We start from the raw sequence: 20917 nt of genomic DNA on the forward strand, positions 1-20917 counted from the left end.
TCCTAGAGGAAAACCTGGTTCAGTCTACTTGCCAACAGACACTGGGAGACAAATTCTCCTTTCAGCAGGACTAAAACCTAAAACACAAGGCTAAATCTACAGGAGTTGCTTACCAAGACGACATTGAATGTTCCTGAGTGGCCTAGTTACAGTTGACTTAAATTGGCTTGAAAATCTATGGCAAAACTTGAAAATGGCTGTCTAGCAATGATCAACAACCAAGAATAATGTGCAAATATTGTACAATGCAGGTGTGAAAAGCTCTTAGAGACTTACCCAGAAAGACTCATAGGTGTAAACGCTGCCAAAGGCGATTCTAAAATGTATTGACTCAGGGGTGAGAATAGTTATAAAAATAATATTTCTGTATTTCATTTTCAAAAAAATTGGTAAAACTTTTTAAAAACATGATTTCACTTTGTCATCATGGGGTATTGTGTGTAGATGGGTGAGATAAAAATATATATTTAATCAATTTTGAATTCGGGCTGTGACACAACAAAACGTGGAATAAACCAAGGGTTATGAATACTTTCTAAAGGCACTGTATGTGTCCACCCTAACAATGGGATTCGTTGTCCACAGTGGAACTGGCAGGCTGTCGCTCTGTATTTGATTGAGTTACCCTTCCTATGAAGTAGCGAGGGTTCTGAAATTGACTTGTTGGTTATTTTAATGGGCGACCAGACGTCTCGCCGGGGGCGGAAGATTGTTGTTTAATTTTTTTTTTCTCGCTTCTGACTAGCTATCCTCGGCTGGCCATTTGATTTGTCTCCATACAGATTGTCAAAGGGCAGGTGGGTCACGATTTTATATTATTGTTCGAATTTATTTTGTGGAAATAAAACCAGAATAGTTTATATTGAAATAATGTGGTAATGGAAAGATAACGTTACAAACTGGCAAAGTAACATTTAGGAACGAATGACAGCTAGCTTGTAACGTTAGATTAGCTATTTGCTAGCTAAATTAGCTTTTGTGGAAGGTTGCTAACGTTAGCTAACTGGTGAGGTGACCGTTTTGCATCCCGTGACGTAACGTTAACCAGTAGCTAAGCTGGCGAGGTAACGTTACCTTTTATGATATGTATTATTCCTAACATATTTCGAAACAAACAGTAACGGTGTTGTCAGTGTTAACGTGGCTGTTCCTTTTAGCTAGCCTATGCAGCGAGTTCGCTAACATCATCGCTGATAATTCTCAACTCGGACGATATGCAACTGATAATTCTCAACTAGCCTCGCTAACTAACTAGCTAGTTACATTGTAAATTGCTGTCTGTTGTTGGCAATGTAGTTAGCTACAGTATCTAGGTATTGTTTAACGTTACAGGAAGGGTGTTATTTTACTTGCGAATGCAAGATAACGTTAGCTAGCAGCTCTTCAGGAAATGACAAATGTATAGATATAGCCCCCATTCATTGTTGTCATTATTCCATATTAATGACCAACATGACTGGTTCATTCCACTTCATTCAATCAACTCATGATATCATGCAACCAGTCCAGTGAAGTGGTTGTTGGGCCTCAGTGGGAAAACATGCCATGTGGTGATCTCCTGTCAAACTCTCAGCTGTCATACTTAATATAGAATGAGAGAGAGAGGGAGGTAGGGTTATTTTGTGGGGCAGGGTCTTACACATTTAGGGTGCTGCGGTCATGCATGTGTTACAGTATAGCCTAATAACAATACTTTGACCTAAAGTGTGTATCAGAAGAACACTTTTACCTGTGCTGTTCCCATACAGGATGTCAGGATGGATGATGGCCCAGCCCTGCCAGACAGCTTGGTGCTTGAGATCTTCCTGCGTCTCCCTCATGACACTGTGCTGAGTGCTGGCCTGGCCTGCAGACAGTGGTTGGCAGTGTCCAAAGATGAGTTCCTGTGGAGGGAGCTGTTCTACAGCTACTATAGGATCCCCCGCTCTGTGCCCAGACACCCTGGTAGGTCACATAGAACACCAGACAGTAGGGTTGGGTTAATTCCATTTTAAACCCAACACCCAACAATACAGGAAATGATGTTGATTTCAACAAATTAATGGTTCCATCATAGGAAAGGATGGACATATTTCAACTTATAAAGAAGGAAAGTATTCTACTGTAAAAATGAATGTGCCAGGCCAGCACACAGTGCACTTGTCCAGCTCCTACTTGAGGTATGAATTATTGCAGTACTGAGTCACTATCTTGTGTTCTCGTGTTAACTGTTGCTTATTGTTGCGCAGTGGCTTGAAGTACTGTTGTCGCCGATTTGCATAGATGTTTGACTTCTTCCTCCTATCTCTGTCCCTAGCTTCTCTGTCATGGTACAGGGAGTTCAAGCGTCTGTTTGACTGTATCCCCTGTGTGGAGGTCCAGACTCTGAAAGAGCACCATGACCAGGTCCTCCACCTGGCCTTCTCCCATCGCGGACACCGCTTTTCCTCCTGCTCCAAAGACTGCACCGTCAAGGTCCGTCACATTATATGACTGGAGAAGACCGTAGCTTTAGCCTAGTGCCAGGGATAAGCCAAATAAAGATGTTCTATTCCACAACAACAGTTGCAAGGATACATTTTTGCCCCAAGACCAATGTTGGCATAATGGCCCAAATGGATCATTGTCTGCTGTAATGCAAAAACTAAAATATAGCTATTTGTCAATATTACAGCGCAGGAGCCATTGTGGACCTTAGTTTCAAGTTTGTAGTGCCCAAAAATGGGATGTAGGGGAAACAAATGTAATTGTTGAGATTTGCACATCGTAGCTGTAGATTTGACATCTCAAATCAAAGGTTATTGGTCGCGTACACAGTTTAACACTTGTTATAGTGGGTGCAGCGACATACTTGTTACTAGCTCCTAGCAGTGCAGTAAAAATGTCAAATAAGTACATTAATAATAATCAACAACTATAAATCACGAATGTCAGGATGAATCCAGTTAACAACCCCAATATAATGCTTTTCTCATTATCTAACATCCGCCTCTCACCTGCCTCTGCTGGTCAGCTTTGGGACACAGAGCGGCCCGATGGCACCATCACCATGGTGCACAGCTCCAGCATGCGCCAGTTCAACTGGGGCTACACCCAGTTCTCCCAGTTCAACGCTGACGACACCCTGCTACTGGTGTCTGGAGTCTACCTGGGCTCTCATCACTCCTCCTCTGGGGAGATCGCTGTCATCAGCTTGGGTAGGACACACACACACTCTCCTGCTGTTTCTCACTCGCTTTTGTCTCCTTCCTTGTCTCTCTTCCTCTATTCGCTCTTTCTCTTGTGCTTTCATTGGTCATTTTTCTGGAATGTGCATCACAAACCCCAATTTTCTTTTTTTAAAGACCAATGACTTAATTCAAAACGCAAGTTATCCTCATTATAAATGTTTTGGGACACAAAATGCCGTTACGACACACTGACATTGTGACTCATGTGAGACATAGATGTGGAAGAAATTACATATACCCAGGCGCACTAAATGACATACGCAGGCGCACCTTAATTTTCACCCTAACAGTTAGGCAACGAACATTTCCTCACACTGTCTTTTTACATGCAATACAGGTCTTTAAAGTTACATATTTGCTCTGACACACCCAAGCCAGACCATCGCTACTACTACCAGTGGAGGCTGGTGGGAGGAGCTATAGGAGGACAGGCTCATTGTAATGACATAAATGGAACGGAGTCAAACGTGGTTTCCATATGTTTGATACTGTTTCATTTATTCCATCCAGCCATTACAATGAGCCTGTCCTCTTATAGAGGAGTTGAAATGTGTTGTAGGCTAAATGTAGTTGCCAAGTTTCAGTTGCAACAGTCATTGCTGTAGCCTACAGAGAATGTCATCTTGGTTGTCAAAATTATTTCATAAAGGATTCACACACGGGTAAATTACCACTATGTTGTGCAATGATTCTCTACACTATACTTGATTATGTCACAGACTAAAATAAGGCAAACTATTCGCATTTTTGCAATCAGGAAATGGCGGTGTGATTTCTGCATAGTGCATCTTTAATATTTGATCTGTCATACCTATGGTATACGGTCTGATATACCACGGCTGTCAGCCAATCAGCATTCATAAATGTAAACTGGGTGGTTCGATCCCTGAATGCTGATTGGCTGACAGCCATGGTATATCAGACCGTATACCACGGGTATGACAACTTTGATTTTTTTCTGCTCTAATTACGTTGACAATCCTGTTTGCACGTACATTACTATAGATAAATCCAACAGGAGAAATTGAGTGATGAAAGTTGGACAGAGAATGTCGATCTCTGAGCAAGAAAATAAATAAATAATAATAAAAAATCACTTGGATGATTGATTGTTAGGCTATTTTCTGGCAGTCAGATGTTAAGACTACAAACTATTATAAATGGCCTATTTGTTAGATTTATTTCAATAGGCATAAGCTACTGACTAAAATCTGGGTTTATAATTGCAATTCAGCTTTGCTGTGGTTTGCTGCGCTAGATGCAGGTAGCCTGTAGGCCAACATCTATTTCAGGGAAAAATCCACAACGAAACTGACATTAGATGTGGAGAATTATACATTTGCGATAGATCTGTCACCATAATGTAAATGTAAATGATCACAATGGATGACTTCCAATTGAATTAAACATGACCATTTTATAACTGCATAATAACACAAGCCTACAACAACAAACTGAAGTTATAGACTATTTATTAAATCCGTTCTCCTGCTCCATGTAGGCTACACAAGTGGCACAAATTGATTTGCAATGACTCCAGCATATTGTAATTTCAACATATTTATTGTATCAAATGGTAGGCTACAGTAGTCTACAATGGCATATAAATAAATAGCCAACTTGATGGCCAACAGATGCAAATGTATCATTCTCCACATTTTAATCAGTCATTCCCCATAACAGAAGCTCAAGAAGGAGTTCCATAACTTTCATTTCAAGTTTACACTCGCGCAGCTCTTGAGACCTTAGAACTCGTGAGCACGCATAAAACCCTTCGCTTGATACGGTTTTCCATCAGAAAAGGCGACATTAAAATGCAGTTTACTTTAAACCACCACCACAGAGCGAATGTATCTAAAGCGCTCTAGTGAGCCTAAAGTCATTCTCCAGTGCTTTGTCGCTGTTATATCAGTTCTACCTGGTTAATGTTTTCTGGAAAAATGGTTGGTACTAGGTGTCTCCATAATGACAATCTAAATAGCCTACCTACAAATGGTAAAAAGTTGTCACGACATGCGCGCATGCTGCTCGGTCTCTGTGACTTAGCTACAGCGCTTTCTCAACCAGTGATCTCAACACACACCCTTCCGGCCTTCACCACTCGTTCACTCATTCAGTAACAGCCTTCTCACTGCCTGATAGTCAGCAGCAGCAGATCACAATGAAATATAATAATGAGAAATTCCATGGAGGCCGCGATACAATTTAGAAGTAGCTCAAAAACCCGAAACCTGCGAGCAATACATTTTTACCCGCAACTTCGTTTTCAAAGTCGCCCTATTTGGCCGAAAAACTGAGGACATGGCATGTCTGGTACAAACCCGTATAAATTGTCTGATCACACTCTAGTGGCAAAAGTAAGAACTGGCCAAAAAGCCAAAGTCGGAGGAGAAAAAAAAAAAAACTTTCCTTGACAGAATAATTAAAGGCATACAAAGACCAAATAAGCGTGACACATTGGTGCAGGAAATGAAGAAATTGATTTAAAATGCTGAAATTAAACAATTAACTATGCTAATTAGGAAAGCTGTGTGCATTAAGGAAATGGTTGCCTGTATCAAATAAAAACCTGTCTAAGCGCCTGTTGTGTTCAGTGATTTAAGTAAATAAGTGCTGTGGCTATAAATGGAAGTTTTACGGTAGGCTATTTTTTATTATTTGTTAATGCTATATACAACGTCCTATGTACATAAGTGGACATTATATATAGCCCCAGTGTAACGGATGTGAAACGGCTAGTTTAGTTAGCGGTGTGCGCTAAATAGCGTTTCAATCGGTTACGTCACTTGCTCTGAGACCTTGAAGTAGTAGTCCCCCTTGCTCTGCAAGGGCCGTAGCTTTTGTGGAGCGATGGGTGGCGATGCTTCGTGGGTGACGGTTGTTGATGTGTGCAGAAGGTCCCTGGTTCGCGCCCGGGTATGGGCGAGGGGACGGTTTAAAATTATACTGTTTACACCAGCAAATTTAAAAAAAAATGGTTAAACAATGTCCAGTTTGGGTTGCAGATGTAAACAGTCTGTCTGGCCCGCAAATTAGTTCTTGTTTTTTCAGTATGGCCCATGCGGTGATCGAGTTTAAGTGATCATTATCCGATGTGGAAAACATGGAGAACCATAACTGTCTTGTCCTCCACAGAGAACTACACCCTCCTGTCACGTGTGAGGAACAAGCCCTATGATGTGTTTGGCTGCTGGCTGAACGAGACCCACCTCATCTCTGGCAACCTGCACTGGATCGGCAACATGACCTCCTGCTCTGTGCTCTGGCTCAACAAAGCCTTTCAGGTCTGTCCCCTACATGTTCAAAATGTTATGGTTGGTAGAGGACAACAGTTCTTGAACAATTTATATAGTGACCATTTTGACTGGATCACTGTAGGACTGGTCAAACTGAGCTAAGTTGTGGATGTCTCACACAGAATTAATGTGAATTAATCAGTTTCTTTGTCTTTGGTCCATGCCAGCTCTCCTCTAGTCAGAGCTATCAGCCCCCTAAGTATATTTGCTTAAGTTCCTTCCAGTCTAATGACCTGTATGTATTTCACTGTGCCATGTGTGTTCATGCATGAGCCTTTCTCTCCACAGGATGTGGAGTCTGAAAATGTCAACGTGGTCAAGCGGCTCTTTAAGATCCAGAACATCAACGCCAGCACCATCCGCACCGTGATGGTGGCCCACTGCCGGCGCCACGACTCCCCAGACCTGCTGCTGGACTACGAGGCCCAGGGTCAGAGCCAGCCCCTGAGTCACCAACCCCTGCTTTTTGACCTGGGCACCACTGACAGCGAGGAGGATGAGGAGGACGACGAAGAGCGCCGGCGGGAGATGAGACTGCAGGGTCTTTCAACAGCCCACCTCCCTCAGCTCACCCCCTCTGGGCTGGAGCATGTCATACAGGTGAGCACTCCTAAAGGTTGTGTGTTACAGTAGAGAAGGCCAGTATGAAAACATGGATTTCTATGTAACAAATGGAAAGTCTGCGAAATAGTAATTTGTCCACATGCACTTTATAACTTCATCCTGATGAGGAATGGGCATTTGACATTTTTTCACTATCCGGATAGTTGAAATGACAAAACATGTAATATAAATAAATGCTCTGGACTCTCTTGACCAATCAAAATGACACAAATGCACATGGCAGAGAACAGGCTGCTTTTTTCCGCTAGTGAAAAGTCTGATTTTTGCCATGATGGAACTGATTCAGTCAAGGTTTTCTGGTGAGTGTTTTGCATTGATCGGTCTCAAGTCTTGCGCACCTAACAGAGTTTGCACGTCTGTAATTGCCATATGGAACTGGCAAAATAGCATACCAATGTCAGGGCAGACTGGGGGGATAATGCCGCGTTCACATGCTCGTCCGAACTTCCCATTTCCTAGTTGTGATGTCGGAAATGTGATTTTGTTTCATTCATATGCTTTTTGTCAGGAATAATTCTTCAACCAATAAGATTCTAGCAAACTTGATAAGCTAGGTAACATTTCTAATAATAAAGTTAGCTTGCTTCACATTGACAATATGGTCAAACTAGCTACGTTATCCATATTGATTAGGTTGTAGCAGTCAAATGTTTCATTTCTTTTGGTTGAAAAAGTCAGTGGTGAAACGTAGCAATTCGGTCCACTTATAATTCTAATTTGGAGGGTCGTTCAAGTGAAACTTCCGAGTTGGAACTAGGAATTTCCGATAACTCCGATTGCATGTGAACGTGAAATAAATGCGCAGCAGTAGCTCAACGCACGTTATAAAAACTACATTCAATTTTTTTAATTAAAGGCCCAGTGCAGTCAAATGTGATTTACTCTCTTTTATATACACTGAGTGTACAAAACATTAGTATTGAGTTGCATCCCCTGTTGCCCTCAGAACAGCCTCAATTTGTTGGGGCATGGACTTTACAAGGTGTCATGCGTTCCACAGGGATACTCGCCCATGTTGACTCAATGCTTCCCAAGGTTGTGTCAAGTTGGCTGGATGTCCTTTGGATGGTGGACCAGTCTTGATACACAATCTTTTGTCTTGCTTTCAATCAATGAATGGCACACATATACAATCTGTGTCTCGTGGCTTAAAAATCCTTCTTTAACCTGTCTCCTTTTTTTTCTCACCTTTATTTAACTTCTCTAGGATAGGGGGCAGCATTTGGAATTTTGGATGAAAAACATGCCCAAATTAAACTGCCTTCTACTCAGGCCCAGAAGATAGGATATGCATATAATTACTAGATTTGGATAGAAAACACTCTAAAGTTTCCATAACTGTTAAAATAATGTCTGCGAGTATTAACATAACTGATTTGGCAGGTGAAAACCTGAGAAAAATCCATTCAGGAAGAAGGGTTTTTGTTTGTTTGTAGTTTTCTATTCAATGCCATTACAGTATCCATTGACTTAGGACTCAAATTGCAGTTCCTATGCCTTCCATTAATGTCAACAGTCTTTAGAAATGGTTTCGGGCATGTATTCTGAAAAATGAGGGAGTAAGAGCAGTCTGAATGAGTGGACCCTGCCGTGTCAGAGCTTTTTCATGCGCGCGACCGAGAGAGTGCCTTTCTTGTCTAACTTTTATATTGACGACGTTATTGTCCGGTTGAAATGTTATCGATTATTTAGGCTAAAAACAACCTGAGGATTGAATATAAACATCGTTTGACATGTTTCTATGAACTTTACGGATACCATTTGGATTTTTTTGTCTGCCTGTTGTGACTGCATTTGAGCCTGTGGATTACTGAAGAAAACGCGCAAACAAAACGGAGGTTTTCGGATATAAAGAGAGACTTCATCGAACAAAAGGAACATTTATTGAATAAATGAATATCTTCTGAGTGCAAACATGTGAAGATCATTAAATGTAAGTTATTAATTTGATCTCCATTTCTGACTTGTGTAACTCTTCTACTTGGCTGGTTACTGTTTGTAATGATTTGTTCTCAAATAATCGTAAGGTATGCTTTCGCCGTAAAGCATTTTTGAAATCTGACACAGTGGTTGGATTCACAATAAGTTCATCTTTAAACCTATGTAAAATAGTTGTATATTTTCTGAATTTTTATAATGAGTATTTCTGTATTTGAATTTGGCGCTCTGCAATCTCACTGGATGTTGGCCAGGTGGGACGCCAGCAGGTAGGCTAGTTGAGAACAAGTTCTCATTTGCAACTGCGACCTGGCCAAGATAAAGCATAGCAATTCGACACATACAACAACATAGTTACACATGGAATAAACAAAACATACAGTCAATAATACAGTAGAACAAAATAAAACAAAAGGTCTATATACAGTGAGTGCAAATGAGGTAAGATAAGGGAGTTAAGGCAATAAATAGGCCATGGTGGCGAAGTAATTACAATATAGCAATTAAACACTGGAATGGTAGATGTGCAGAAGATGAATGTGCAAGTAGAGATACTGGGGTGCAAAGGAGCTGAATAAATACTGTATGGGGATGAGGTAAGTAGATTGAGGCTGTTTACAGATGGGCTATGTGCAGTGATCTGTGAGCTGCTCTGATAGCTGTTGCTTAAAGCTAGTGATATGATATGAGTCTCCAGCTTCAGAGATTTTTACAGTTCGTTCCAGTCATTGGCAGCAGAGAACTGGAAGGAAAGACGACCAAAGGAGGAATTGGCTTTTGGGGTGACCAGTGAAATATACCTGCTGGAGCATGTGCTAGGCAAGTCAGTTAAGAACAAATTCTTATTTTCAATGACGGCCTAGGAACAGTGGGTTAACTGCCTGTTCAGGGGCAGAACGACAGATTTGTACCTTGTCAGCTCGGCGGTTTGAACTTGCAACCTTCCGTTTACTAGTCCAACGCTCTAACCAACAGGCTACCCTGCCGCCCCGCTATGGTGACCAGTGAGCTGAGATAGTGGGGCTTTACCTAGCAGAGACTTATCGATGATCTGGAGCCAGTGGGTTTGGCAACGAGTATGAAGCGAGGGCCAGCCAACGAGAGCGTACAGGTCGCAATGGTGGGTAGTATATGGTGCTTTGGTGACAACTGATGGCACTGTGATAGACTGCATCCAGTTTGCTGAGTAGAGTGGAGGCTATTTTATAGATGACATCACCGAAGTCGAGGATCGGTAGGATGGTCAGCTTTATGAGGGTATGTTTGGCAGCATGAGTGAAGGATGCTTTGTTGCGATATAGGAAGCCAATTCTAGATTTAATTTTGGATTGGAGATGCTTAATGTGAGTCTGGAAGGAGAGTTTACAGTCTAACCAGATACCTAGGTATTTGTAGTTGTCCACGTATTCCGTGTCCGAGCCGTCCAGAGTAGTGATGCTGGACGGGCGAGCAGGTGCGGGCAGTGATCGGTTGACTAGCATGCATTTAGTTTTACTTGCGTTTAAGAGTAGTTGGAGGCTTACTCCTCCCCTCCTACACTGATTTGAAGTGGATTTAATAAGGGATCATAGACTGACCAGGTGAAAGCTGTTGTGCAAAGAGCATGTTGTTCCTGATGTTTTGTACACTGTATATTTCCACATTGAGGTTTAAATAATACTGCGATAATGATCCCCTTTTGGTGAAAGCTGTTTGAAAATGCTGCTTGAAATTTTAGCCTGTTTTGCCTGTCTTATGATGTCACCAGGCGGTAAATTCATTAATAGACCGATAAGAAAGAGTTCCAAACCTCTCTGCCAATAACATCTAATTTTCAGTTTCCCACTCAGACCACTCCGACAGTCCTAGCAAAATTCATGCTTGAGATATTGCTCTTTGCTAAGAAGCTAATTGCGTTTCTTTTGTTTTCAATTGAAATGGTCAAAATCACAGTAGGGTACTTGACGCGGCAATCTGCAGTAGAAACGATAACAAAGCTGTCTCCCTGGTTCAGTAAAAAGCTGATGGTTGGGCCTGGAGAAATTTAACCACTCAAGTTCATAGAGCGCTATGGATGCAAGGACTGACCATCCATTATATCAAAATTATAGTTTTAACCATGTTTTGAGGCTATAGTTTGTAAGGAATTGTAAACAAACATTGGAGTAAAACAAGTTTATATTGTAATATATAATAATAATAATATATGCCATTTAGCAGACGCTTTTATCCAAAGCGACTTACAGTCATGTGTGCATACATTCTACATATGGGTGGTCCCGGGGATCGAACCCACTACCCTGGCGTTACAAGCGCCATGCTCTACCAACTGAGCTGGGGTAATGACAGTGGAACTAAGCTCATGAGACATTTATACGTTTTATATATTCTTTTAAAAATCAATGAGTACAATTAATTCACAAGTCCAAAAATGGATGTAGCAACTCCTGATTTCCCCTTTTAATTGTTATCCAGAAATGATTTGACTTTGAGATAAAAAAGTGCAATGCAGCCATTTCAGTATTTAAAATGTCATGGTATATCCTTTTAGGTAACAATGTCACAAGGATAATTACATTTGTAACAATGTTTTCATTGTCAAAATAGGCCAAAAAAATATATAAAAAAAAAAAAAAGACCAACTCAAGTAATCGAATACTAACATCTGTTCAGATATTCGATTAACTGTGCCCGTCCCTAATCTTGATTTGGTATGCGCTGATCCTTTCTCCCCTCTCCCTCTGGTGCTCTCAGGGTCGTCACAGTGAGGCCTCAGAGGTGAGGGAGCTGGAGACCAAGTGGGCCCGGCTCATGGCTAGAACCCACACCAAGGCCCCAGACCCCAACGTGCTCTCCTCGGCCCCTGGGGACGAAGAGGATAAGACCTACCTGCTCTTCACCACCGGCAGCCTTACCTACTCCCCCCACCAGATCGGCATCAAGCGGATCATGCCTGACCAGATGACCACATCTGGGCCTGTTTTGGGGGAGGAGCGCAGCACTGACGAGTTCTTTGACTCTCTGGACCATGTGATTGACATTCACGGCCACATCATCGGCATGGGTCTGTCTCCAGACCACAGGTGAGTGTTAGTCATGAGTAGTAGTGTGAAGAGGCTGGATAACTTGGTTGGCATGGCTACAGGGGCAAAGATGTTGCAGGAGTAGTGTACCTGAAACCCCTTGAATGACTGTCATAGTAACTATTTGTTTTGCAAATCACCTTGCTTTCCTCACTTTGTTTATAATGCTGAACAAGTACACCTTGAACAAGTATGTCCATGCTGTTGTCCGTCTGTCCAGGTATCTGTATGTGAACAGTCGGGCTTGGCCGGTGGGCTGCGTGATCTCTGACCCCATGTCTCCGCCCCCCATTGCCGAGGAGATCGACCTGCACGTTATTGACCTGAAAAGCCTGCGGGAGGAGAGACGGAGCCTGAGGGCCCACCGAGCCTTCACGCCCAACGACGAGTGCTTCTTCATCTTCCTGGACGTCAGCAGAGACTTTGTGGCCAGGTACGTATGTCAAGTCTGCTCTAACATTTACAGGCAGTATGTGGTCGCTATGGTGTTTTATAAAGAATTTCAGATCCCTTTTTAAAAGTTGTCTGTGTAAAGGTATTGGGCGTTTGTGTCCGATACTAACAGGGAGAAATTGTGTGGATTATATGAAGGACATGTCTTACCATATGCAGATTTTCTGATTTGATAACACCGTAATCCTGTTCAGAATTAGTTTTACGAAGTTGAACTGAGCACAGAAATCACCTACTTTAGTTATTCACCAGTGACTGGTCTATCGCTCTCCCCCTAGTGGTGCAGAGGACAAACACGGTTACATCTGGGACCGCCACTACAACATCTGCCTGGCGCGGCTGCAGCACGACGACGTGGTCAACTCTGTGGCCTTCAGCCCGGCCGACCAGGAGCTGCTGCTCTCCGCCAGCGACGACTCCACCATCAAGGTTTGGCGCTCGCCACGCATGGTCCGCCTGGCCCAGACGCCCGCCCGCCCCCCACGCCCACGCAGCCTCCTCTCCTGGCTGGGCCGCAACAAGAAGACCACCTCTGTCAACGGGAAACCCTGAGACAGGCGGAAGGGGACTGGAGATAGTGGGGGGAAAGACTCATGGGTGACGCACTCTCCAGTAGTTATCTTCAGTGTGGGCAAATCACACTTTTACCTTGAACTCACTGTGTTATGGCTGCCTACACATTGTGGTACATGTGAGAGCTGGGGTAAGCCAGAAGGAGGTGCAACAGTCCTCTCCATAAATGTCATTATTTAAGGTGACACCTAGCAAGGTGAATTTCTCCTACAGTGAAGATCAGACAAGTTCCTCCTGGACCTTTGCAAAGTCTGGGGGGTGTGACATTCATTTTATTTAACGAACATGTTTCCAATTATTGAATGAACTACTGGAGAAGAAACATTGGAGAGGACTTCAGGAGAGAAAATGATAGTTTGTTCACTAAAGGAAAAGGAGACACTAAAATATGGTCAAAGATCACCCCATTTCTTGTCTTCGGTTTTTATGTATTTCGCTCTGTCAATACGAGTAATTATATATATTCTTTCACGTTTTTTTATGTTGGGTTGTACCATCACATTGGTGATGTCCGCAGATCTGCAATCATGACATCTGAAATGACCTCTGATTGGAGAGACCTATCCCAGCTCTCGTCATGCATAAAAACATGTTGTAAAAGTTTGTTTTTAAATGTCTGTTTTTTGTTTTGTTATCACTGGCTATTCTGCAACTTTACGCCAGCTTTGAGTGACTTTAAAAAAAATAAATAAGACATTTCTATCACTTTCATGATAGGTTCAATCTGAGTTCCTTGTCTTCAGTTATGATCAGAGCCAAACACACAAGTACTCAACCAAAGACGGTCAACATATTAAGTTACCACAATTTCTTTAGGACAGATGCAAAATAAGTTTTGTCAAAGGTGAATGCACCAATTTGTAAGTCGCTCTGGATAAGAGCGTCTGCTAAATGACTTAAATGTAAATGTCAAAGGATCCATTATGTTTCAGGTAGTTTGTATTTTCTCCATCTCCACAGTCGGTTATTTAGCTGTATCAGCTATAGGACTGTGGCAGTCATGAAATTTATTCAGCTGGTTGTCATGCAAATGACTGCTGTTCTCATGGTAATGGCCTGTTAATTAGAAAACACGTTTAGCATCTCCATGAAAACAACCTGCTACAAGCCGCTGATGCAAGCCTTTGGGACATCTACGTTTAAAAAATAACAAATCCATTTAATATACCACATCACAATACATTTTAGACAGGTCTAAAGAAAATGTATGTATTTCAGGACAGAATGAGTTGGCCTACTGGGTTATTTGGCTATGTGATGTAGGCTAGTTGATTTAGCAGAAAGGATATGCTGAAGTTCCATGCCATTATTTTATTGTAAGAATATAATTTAACTTCGCTGAATAAAATAAAGGATATTTTTCCCATTCCAGAGTGAGTGTGCATATGAAGTGACAATGTTGAGTGTGAAAATGATTATTTGAAACAGGTCCTACACACTAGATTGAGTTGTGAATGATACAAAACTTAAGTCTCAGAAATATAATAATTCTCTTACTGAGCTATTCAAAATCAAATACTAATTTACTATAATTGTAGGCTAACTAAGCCTCCCTGCACAGTCAATGAACCAACATCACTTAGGCCTACATGCTCTCTCCCAGACTCATGGATAGAACGTTTGGAGCGTAGCATAAGGTAACCAGTCCATCCAGTATGCATCATAATACAGTCCACACTCAAAGGTGATTACTAGAATTTGTTTAATTTGAGTATTAGGTTAGACAAAGTATGTACCAAAGACATCTTAAATTTGTTTTTTTCAGTCACATGTACTGTGAGGTAGGCTATTACTTGTATAATGGCATCTGTGTTGGTGGAATTCCCCATCACTGAGAATGAGGGGGTCATCATTCTGTAGATGGGTGGAAATTATCCAACCATTATGTAGAATATAATAAACTAAATGTCTCAATCTGACTCCAATATGTAAATACATGCAACAGGCCCTGTACATCTCTGGAGCAATCTAGTGAGCCTTACATCACATCTCAGTATGACTATAATGAGCATGTCTAACTTGCACCATTATACAGTTATTAAGAGATACATATAGTGGCTATATTGAGTCATCATGCTGGGTCTCAGTGCACGTCGCAAGTATATCACCTTCTCTCACTCTTCCACTACAACGGTCTTAAGTGAGTTGCGTACTGACAACGCATGTCCAGAGTGCATAAGAAGAGATTAAGGGTATCTTCACATATAGTCCTCTTTAAATGGGGCAGCAGGTAGCTTAGTGGTTAGAGCATTGGGCCAGTAACCAAAAAGTTGCTAGATCAAATCCCCGAGCTGACAAGGTAAAAATATGTCATTATGCACCTCAACAAAGGGCAATTAGCCCACTGTTCCTGGTAGGCCGTCATTGTTAAGTATTTGTTCTTAACTGGCTTGCCTAGTTAAATAAAGGTTAAAAAATGAACCGAACTCAGGGGTAAAAAGAAAAGCTAAAGAACTCTGTTCTTTTCATATTCACACACCCCTTGACTTTAAACTCTTACCAGGTCACTTCATCTATTTTGTGCTCAGAGTCCTCTTTGCATTCATATTGCTATGTTAAGGGACCAACATCTTTTTCCAACATTCACTCAATGCACTCTGGGTTTTTACTAAGTGCAGGACAAGTCATTCCACCAGAACATGTTATTGGACAGCTACAGTATACCCCTTCCTGTGTTTACAAATATTGCTCCATATCGCAAATCAACTACTCAGCAAAAAAAAGAAACATCCTCTCACGGTCAACTGCGTTTATTTTCAGCAAACTTAACATGTGTAAATATTTGTATGAACATAAGAAGATTCAACAACTGAGACAAACTGAACAAGTCCCACAGATGTGACAAACAGCAATGGAATAATGTGTCCCTGAACAAAGGGGGGGGTCAAAAGTAACAGTCAGTATCTGATGTGGCCACCAGCTGCATTAAGCACTGCAGTGCATCTCATGGACTGCACCAGATTTGCCTGTTCTTGCTGTGAGATGTTACCCCACCATGGCACCTGCAAGTTCCCTCACCCTCCGATCCAACAGGTCCCAGACGTGCTCAATGGGATTGAGATCCAGGTTCTTCGCTGGCCATGGCTGAACACTGACATTCCTGTCTTGCAGAAAATCACGGACAAAACGAGCAGTATGGCTGCTGACATTGTCATGCTGGAGGGTCATATCAGGATGAGCCTGCAGGAAGGGTACCACATGAGGAGGATGTCTTCCCTGTAACGCACAGCGTTGAGATTGCCTGCAATGACAAGCTCAGTCCGATGATGCTGTGACATACCGCCCCCAGACGATGATGGACACTCCACCTCCAAATCGATCCCGCTCCAGAGTACAGGCCTCGGTGTAACACTCATTCCTTCGATGATAAACGCGAATGCGACCATCACCCCTGGTGAGACAAAACCGCGACTCGTCAGTGAAGAGCACTTTTTGCCAGTGCTGTCTGGTCCAGCGACAGTGGGTGTGTGCACATAGGCGGTGTTGTTGCCGGTGATGTCTGGTGAGGACCTGCCTTACAACAGGCCTACAAGCCCTCAGTCCAGCCTCTCTCAGACTATTGCGGACAGTCTGAGCACTGATGGAGGGATTGTGCATTCCTGGTGTAACTCGGGCAGTTATTGTTGCCATCCTGTACCTGTCCAGCAGGTGTGATGTTTGGATGTACTGATCCTGTGCAGATGTTGTTACACATTGCAGGTGCATGTTCATTAATTGTTTATGGTTCATTGAACAAGCATGGGAAACAGTGTATAAACTTGGATTTTTACAAATTATCTTTGAAAGACAGGGTCCTGAAAAAGGGACATTTATTTTTTTGCTGAGAGTACATTATACTTTAAAAAAACCCTTCAACCAGTAAAACGGCTCTTTGGCAAGCTTTTGCTACAGCCTATATCAATGAGCTTTAGCATTCTAGCTAACAACCGCTGCATCCAAAATAGTTATTTTGCAAAGATCATAACCAAATATAACCTTACCGACTGTTCAAGCAAGAATTTTTAAAAATCATTGGAAGCGTATAAGAACCACAAAAAGTGACTTTGTTTAGAAGTAATAAATCAAGGCTATGTTGAATGGGTGCAGATGGCGATGGCTTTCTTACTGCCACCAAGAGTCGCGCGCATCTGTGCGTGATGGCAGTGTTGTTACCTTGAAAACAACATTTTGGAAGCTAATAGATTACAATTATGTCTCATCTTTTAACTAAATGCAATCAGAAGATAACAATAATATTTACATGTTAATAGTAACAGAATACATAGCAAAATAATAACTGCAGATTAAATTGAAAGTTGTACACCCATAGGCTACTGTCCCTTTAAGAGCTAGAATTGATTTTGTACCTGATGTTGTGATTCTCACCAAATATGTTGTCTTCTCACACTATTCAAACCCCACAAGTGAATAAAACCGCTTATGTAGCTCTCTTTATAGATCACATATTGCAAATAAATAATCTGAACTAAAATCTCCACACATATTTTGGAATTTCTGTGCTTCCTTGACAATCGCTAATCAATATCCCAAAACAGCAAGATTTTTTTCTGAGAGCCTGCACATCATCATCTTCCCTCGTGTGGTTCCAATGTGAGGGGTTATTTGTATTTATTATGGATCCCAATTACACTTCCTGGGGTCCAGCAAAATTAAGGCAGTTTATACAATTTTAAAAACATTACAATACATTCACAGATTTCACAACACACTGTGTGCCTTCAAGGCCCCTAATACACCACGACCATATATCTACAGTACTAAATCCATGTGTACGTACAGTGCGTGTGTTATTGTGTGTGTGTGTATGTGTCCATGTTTGTGTTGCTTCACAGTCCCTGCTGTTCCATAAGGTGTATTTTTATCTGCTTTTTGAAAATAAAATTTTAGTGCTTGCGTCAGTTACTTGATGTGGAATAGAGTTCCATGTAGTCATGGCTCTATGTAGTACCGTGTGCCTCCCATAGTCTGTTCTGGACTTGGGGACTGTGAAGAGACCTCTGGTGGCATGTCTTGTGGGGTATGCATGGGTGTCCGAGCTGTGTGCCAGTAGTTTAGACAGACAGCCTCAATACCTCTCAAAAAAAGAAAAGTAGTGATGAAGTCAATCTCTCCTCCACTTTCAGCCAGGAGAGATTTACATGCATATTATTAATATTAGCTCTCTGTGTACATCGTGCTGCCTGGTTAAGTGAGTGTTTTGTTCCAAATACAATGCTTTTAGTTTTAGAAATATTTAGGGCTAACTTATTCCTTGCCACCCACTCTGAAACGAACTGCAGCTCTTTGTGGAGTGTTGCAGTCATTTCAGTCGCTGCAGTAGGTGACATCATCCACATACATAGACACTTTGGCTTTACTCAAAGTCAAGTCACTGAAGTCTAACAAGACAGCCCCCACAATAATTTTATCATCAATTTCTCTCAGCCAATCATCAGTCATTTGTGTAAGTGCTGTGCATGTTGAGTGTCCTTCCCTATAAGCATGCTGAAATTCTGTTGTCAATTTGTTTACCGTGAAATAGCATTGTATCTGGTCAAACCATTTTTTCCAGAAGCTTACTAAGGGTTGGTAACAGGCTGATTGGTCGGCTATTTGAGCCAGTAAAGGGGGCTTTCGTGAAGAGGGCACGACAAAGCCTATTCCCCCTCAGGAAACTAAAATATTTGGCATGGGTTCTCAGATCTTCAAAAGGTTCTACAGCTGCAACATCGAGAGCATCCTGACTGGTTGCATCACTGCCTGGTACAGCAACTGCTCGGCCTCCAACCACAAGGCACTACAGAGGGTACTGTATACGGCCCAGTACATCACTGGGGCTAAGCTGTCTGCCACCTAGGACCTCAGGCGGTGTCAGAGGAAGGCCCTAAAAATTGTGAAAGACCCCAGCCATAGACTGTTCTCTCTACTACCGCATGACAAGCTGTACTGGAGCGCCAAGTCTAGGTCCAATAGGCTTCTCAACAGTTTTTACCCCTAAGCCATAAGACTCCTGAACAGGTAATCAAATGGCTACCCGGACTATTTGCATTGTGTCCTCCCCACCCCCCCTTTTACGCAACTGCTACTCTCTGTTTATCATATATGCATAGCCACTTTAACCATACCTACATGTACATACTACCTCAATTAGCCCAACTAACCGGTGCCTGTATATAGCCTCACTACTGTATATAGCCTCACTACTGTATATAGCCTCACCGCTGTTATTGTTCAGTCTTTTTACTGTTATTTTTTATTTCTATTGTTCACCTAATACCTATGTTTTACTCACAAATTGCACTGTTGGTTAGGACCTGTAAGTAAGCATTTCACTGTAAGGTCTACACATGTTGTATTCGGCGCACGTGACAAACTTCGATTGGATTTACTATTCTTGGGTAGCGGAATGGCTGAGGGCACACGCTCGGTAGTAGGCTTAAATGGAAGATGTGGCAAATAGGAGTGGCAATATTGTCCACTAATATCCTCAGTAATGTTCCATCCAGGTTGTCAGACCCCGGTGGCTTGTCATTGTTGATAGACAAACATTTTTTCACCTCTTCCACACTGACTTTACAGAATTCAGAAGTACAATTCTTGTCTTTCATAATTTGGTCCGATAGACTTGGATGTGTAGTGTCAGCGTTTGTTGTTGGCATGTCATCCCTAAGTTTGCTTATCTTGCTAATGAAAAAGTCATTAAAGTAGTTTGCAATATCAGTGGGCTTTGTGATGAATGAGCCATCTAATTCAATGAATGAAGGAGCTAAGTTGGCTTTTCTTCCCAAAATCTAATTTAAGGTGCCCAAATACTTTTTACTATCTTGCTTTATATCATTTATTTGTTTTATAGTGTAGTTTCTTTTTATTTAGTTTCATCACATGATTTCTTAAATTTGTAGTACGTTTGCCAATCAGTTGGGCTGCCATACTTATTTACCATACCTCTTGCCTCATCCCTCTCAACCATACAATTTTTCAATTCCTCATCAATCCAAGGCAATTTAACAGTTTTTACAGTCATTTTCTGAATGGGTGCTTATTAGTAACTGGAATAAGTATTTTCAGAAATGCGTCAAGTGCAGCATCTGGTTGCTCCTCATCACACACCACAGACCAGCAAATATTCTTTACATCATCAACATATGAATCATTACAAAATGTCTTGTATGACCTCTTATACACTATATTAGGCCCAGCCTTTGGAGCTTTGGTTTTCCTAAATATGGCTATTATATTGTGATCACTACATCCGATGGATTTGGATACTGCTTTAAAGCAAATATCTGCAGCATTAGTAAAGATGTGATCAATACATTTTTATGATTTAATTCCATGGGTTATGGCAGAGGAAACGGTGTTGCAGTATTCTAGTGTCTGGTGCGGGAATAATGACAAGCGAACCGGAGTGGCTTTGTGTTCACATTGTCCTAAAAAAGAGAACCGGACCGAGGAATTCAAGTGCACCGAACTCAGACCACATCTTGAGATGCTCCCAGTTCGGTTCGCTTCTGGGGCTCTTTAGAGGGCAATGCGTTCCTTTGGAGTGTGCACACTGAAAAATAAATTAGGCAAACTGCACTTAGTTCACAAATATTGTCTGAAAGGGACCAAGTGTGAAAACACTGAGGTGATTCAATGGTCAAGTGGGATTTTACTGCTGGTGTGGCAGTAATAAGGTCACTGCAACAGCCCTAATCAGGTACAACAGTACTATGTCATACATTTTTTTGGAACATAATTCTCACACGCACGCACGCACACAGACACACAATAAAAAAAA

The 20917-nt window shown here is 41.8% G+C and overlaps 1 protein-coding gene across 1 annotated transcript; it reads left to right on the forward strand.

The window, feature by feature from the left end:
- Nucleotides 1-562: 562 nt before the first annotated feature.
- LOC124007133 (F-box/WD repeat-containing protein 5-like) lies at nucleotides 563-13878 on the forward strand. The gene is made up of 9 exons (XM_046317460.1): nucleotides 563-797; nucleotides 1749-1944; nucleotides 2297-2454; nucleotides 2993-3176; nucleotides 6345-6493; nucleotides 6794-7105; nucleotides 11801-12129; nucleotides 12350-12562; nucleotides 12861-13878. The coding sequence occupies exons 2-9, from the start codon at nucleotides 1758-1760 to the stop codon at nucleotides 13132-13134; spliced, it is 1806 nt and encodes a 601-aa protein (XP_046173416.1). The 5' UTR covers nucleotides 563-797; nucleotides 1749-1757; the 3' UTR covers nucleotides 13135-13878.
- The last annotated feature ends 7039 nt before the right edge of the window (nucleotides 13879-20917 follow it).

The sequence above is a fragment of the Oncorhynchus gorbuscha genome, linkage group LG20 (genome assembly GCF_021184085.1).
Source record: "Oncorhynchus gorbuscha isolate QuinsamMale2020 ecotype Even-year linkage group LG20, OgorEven_v1.0, whole genome shotgun sequence".
NCBI classification, from domain to species: domain Eukaryota; kingdom Metazoa; phylum Chordata; class Actinopteri; order Salmoniformes; family Salmonidae; genus Oncorhynchus; species Oncorhynchus gorbuscha.

Coding starts and splice junctions, on each gene's coding strand:
- LOC124007133 (XM_046317460.1), top strand. CDS start 1,758: ATGGATGATGGCCCAGCCCTGCCAGACAGCTTGGTGCTTGAGATCTTC. Junction 2,455..2,992: donor CCAAAGACTGCACCGTCAAG/GTCCGTCACATT, acceptor TCTGCTGGTCAG/CTTTGGGACACAGAGCGGCC. Junction 6,494..6,793: donor GGCTCAACAAAGCCTTTCAG/GTCTGTCCCCTA, acceptor TTCTCTCCACAG/GATGTGGAGTCTGAAAATGT.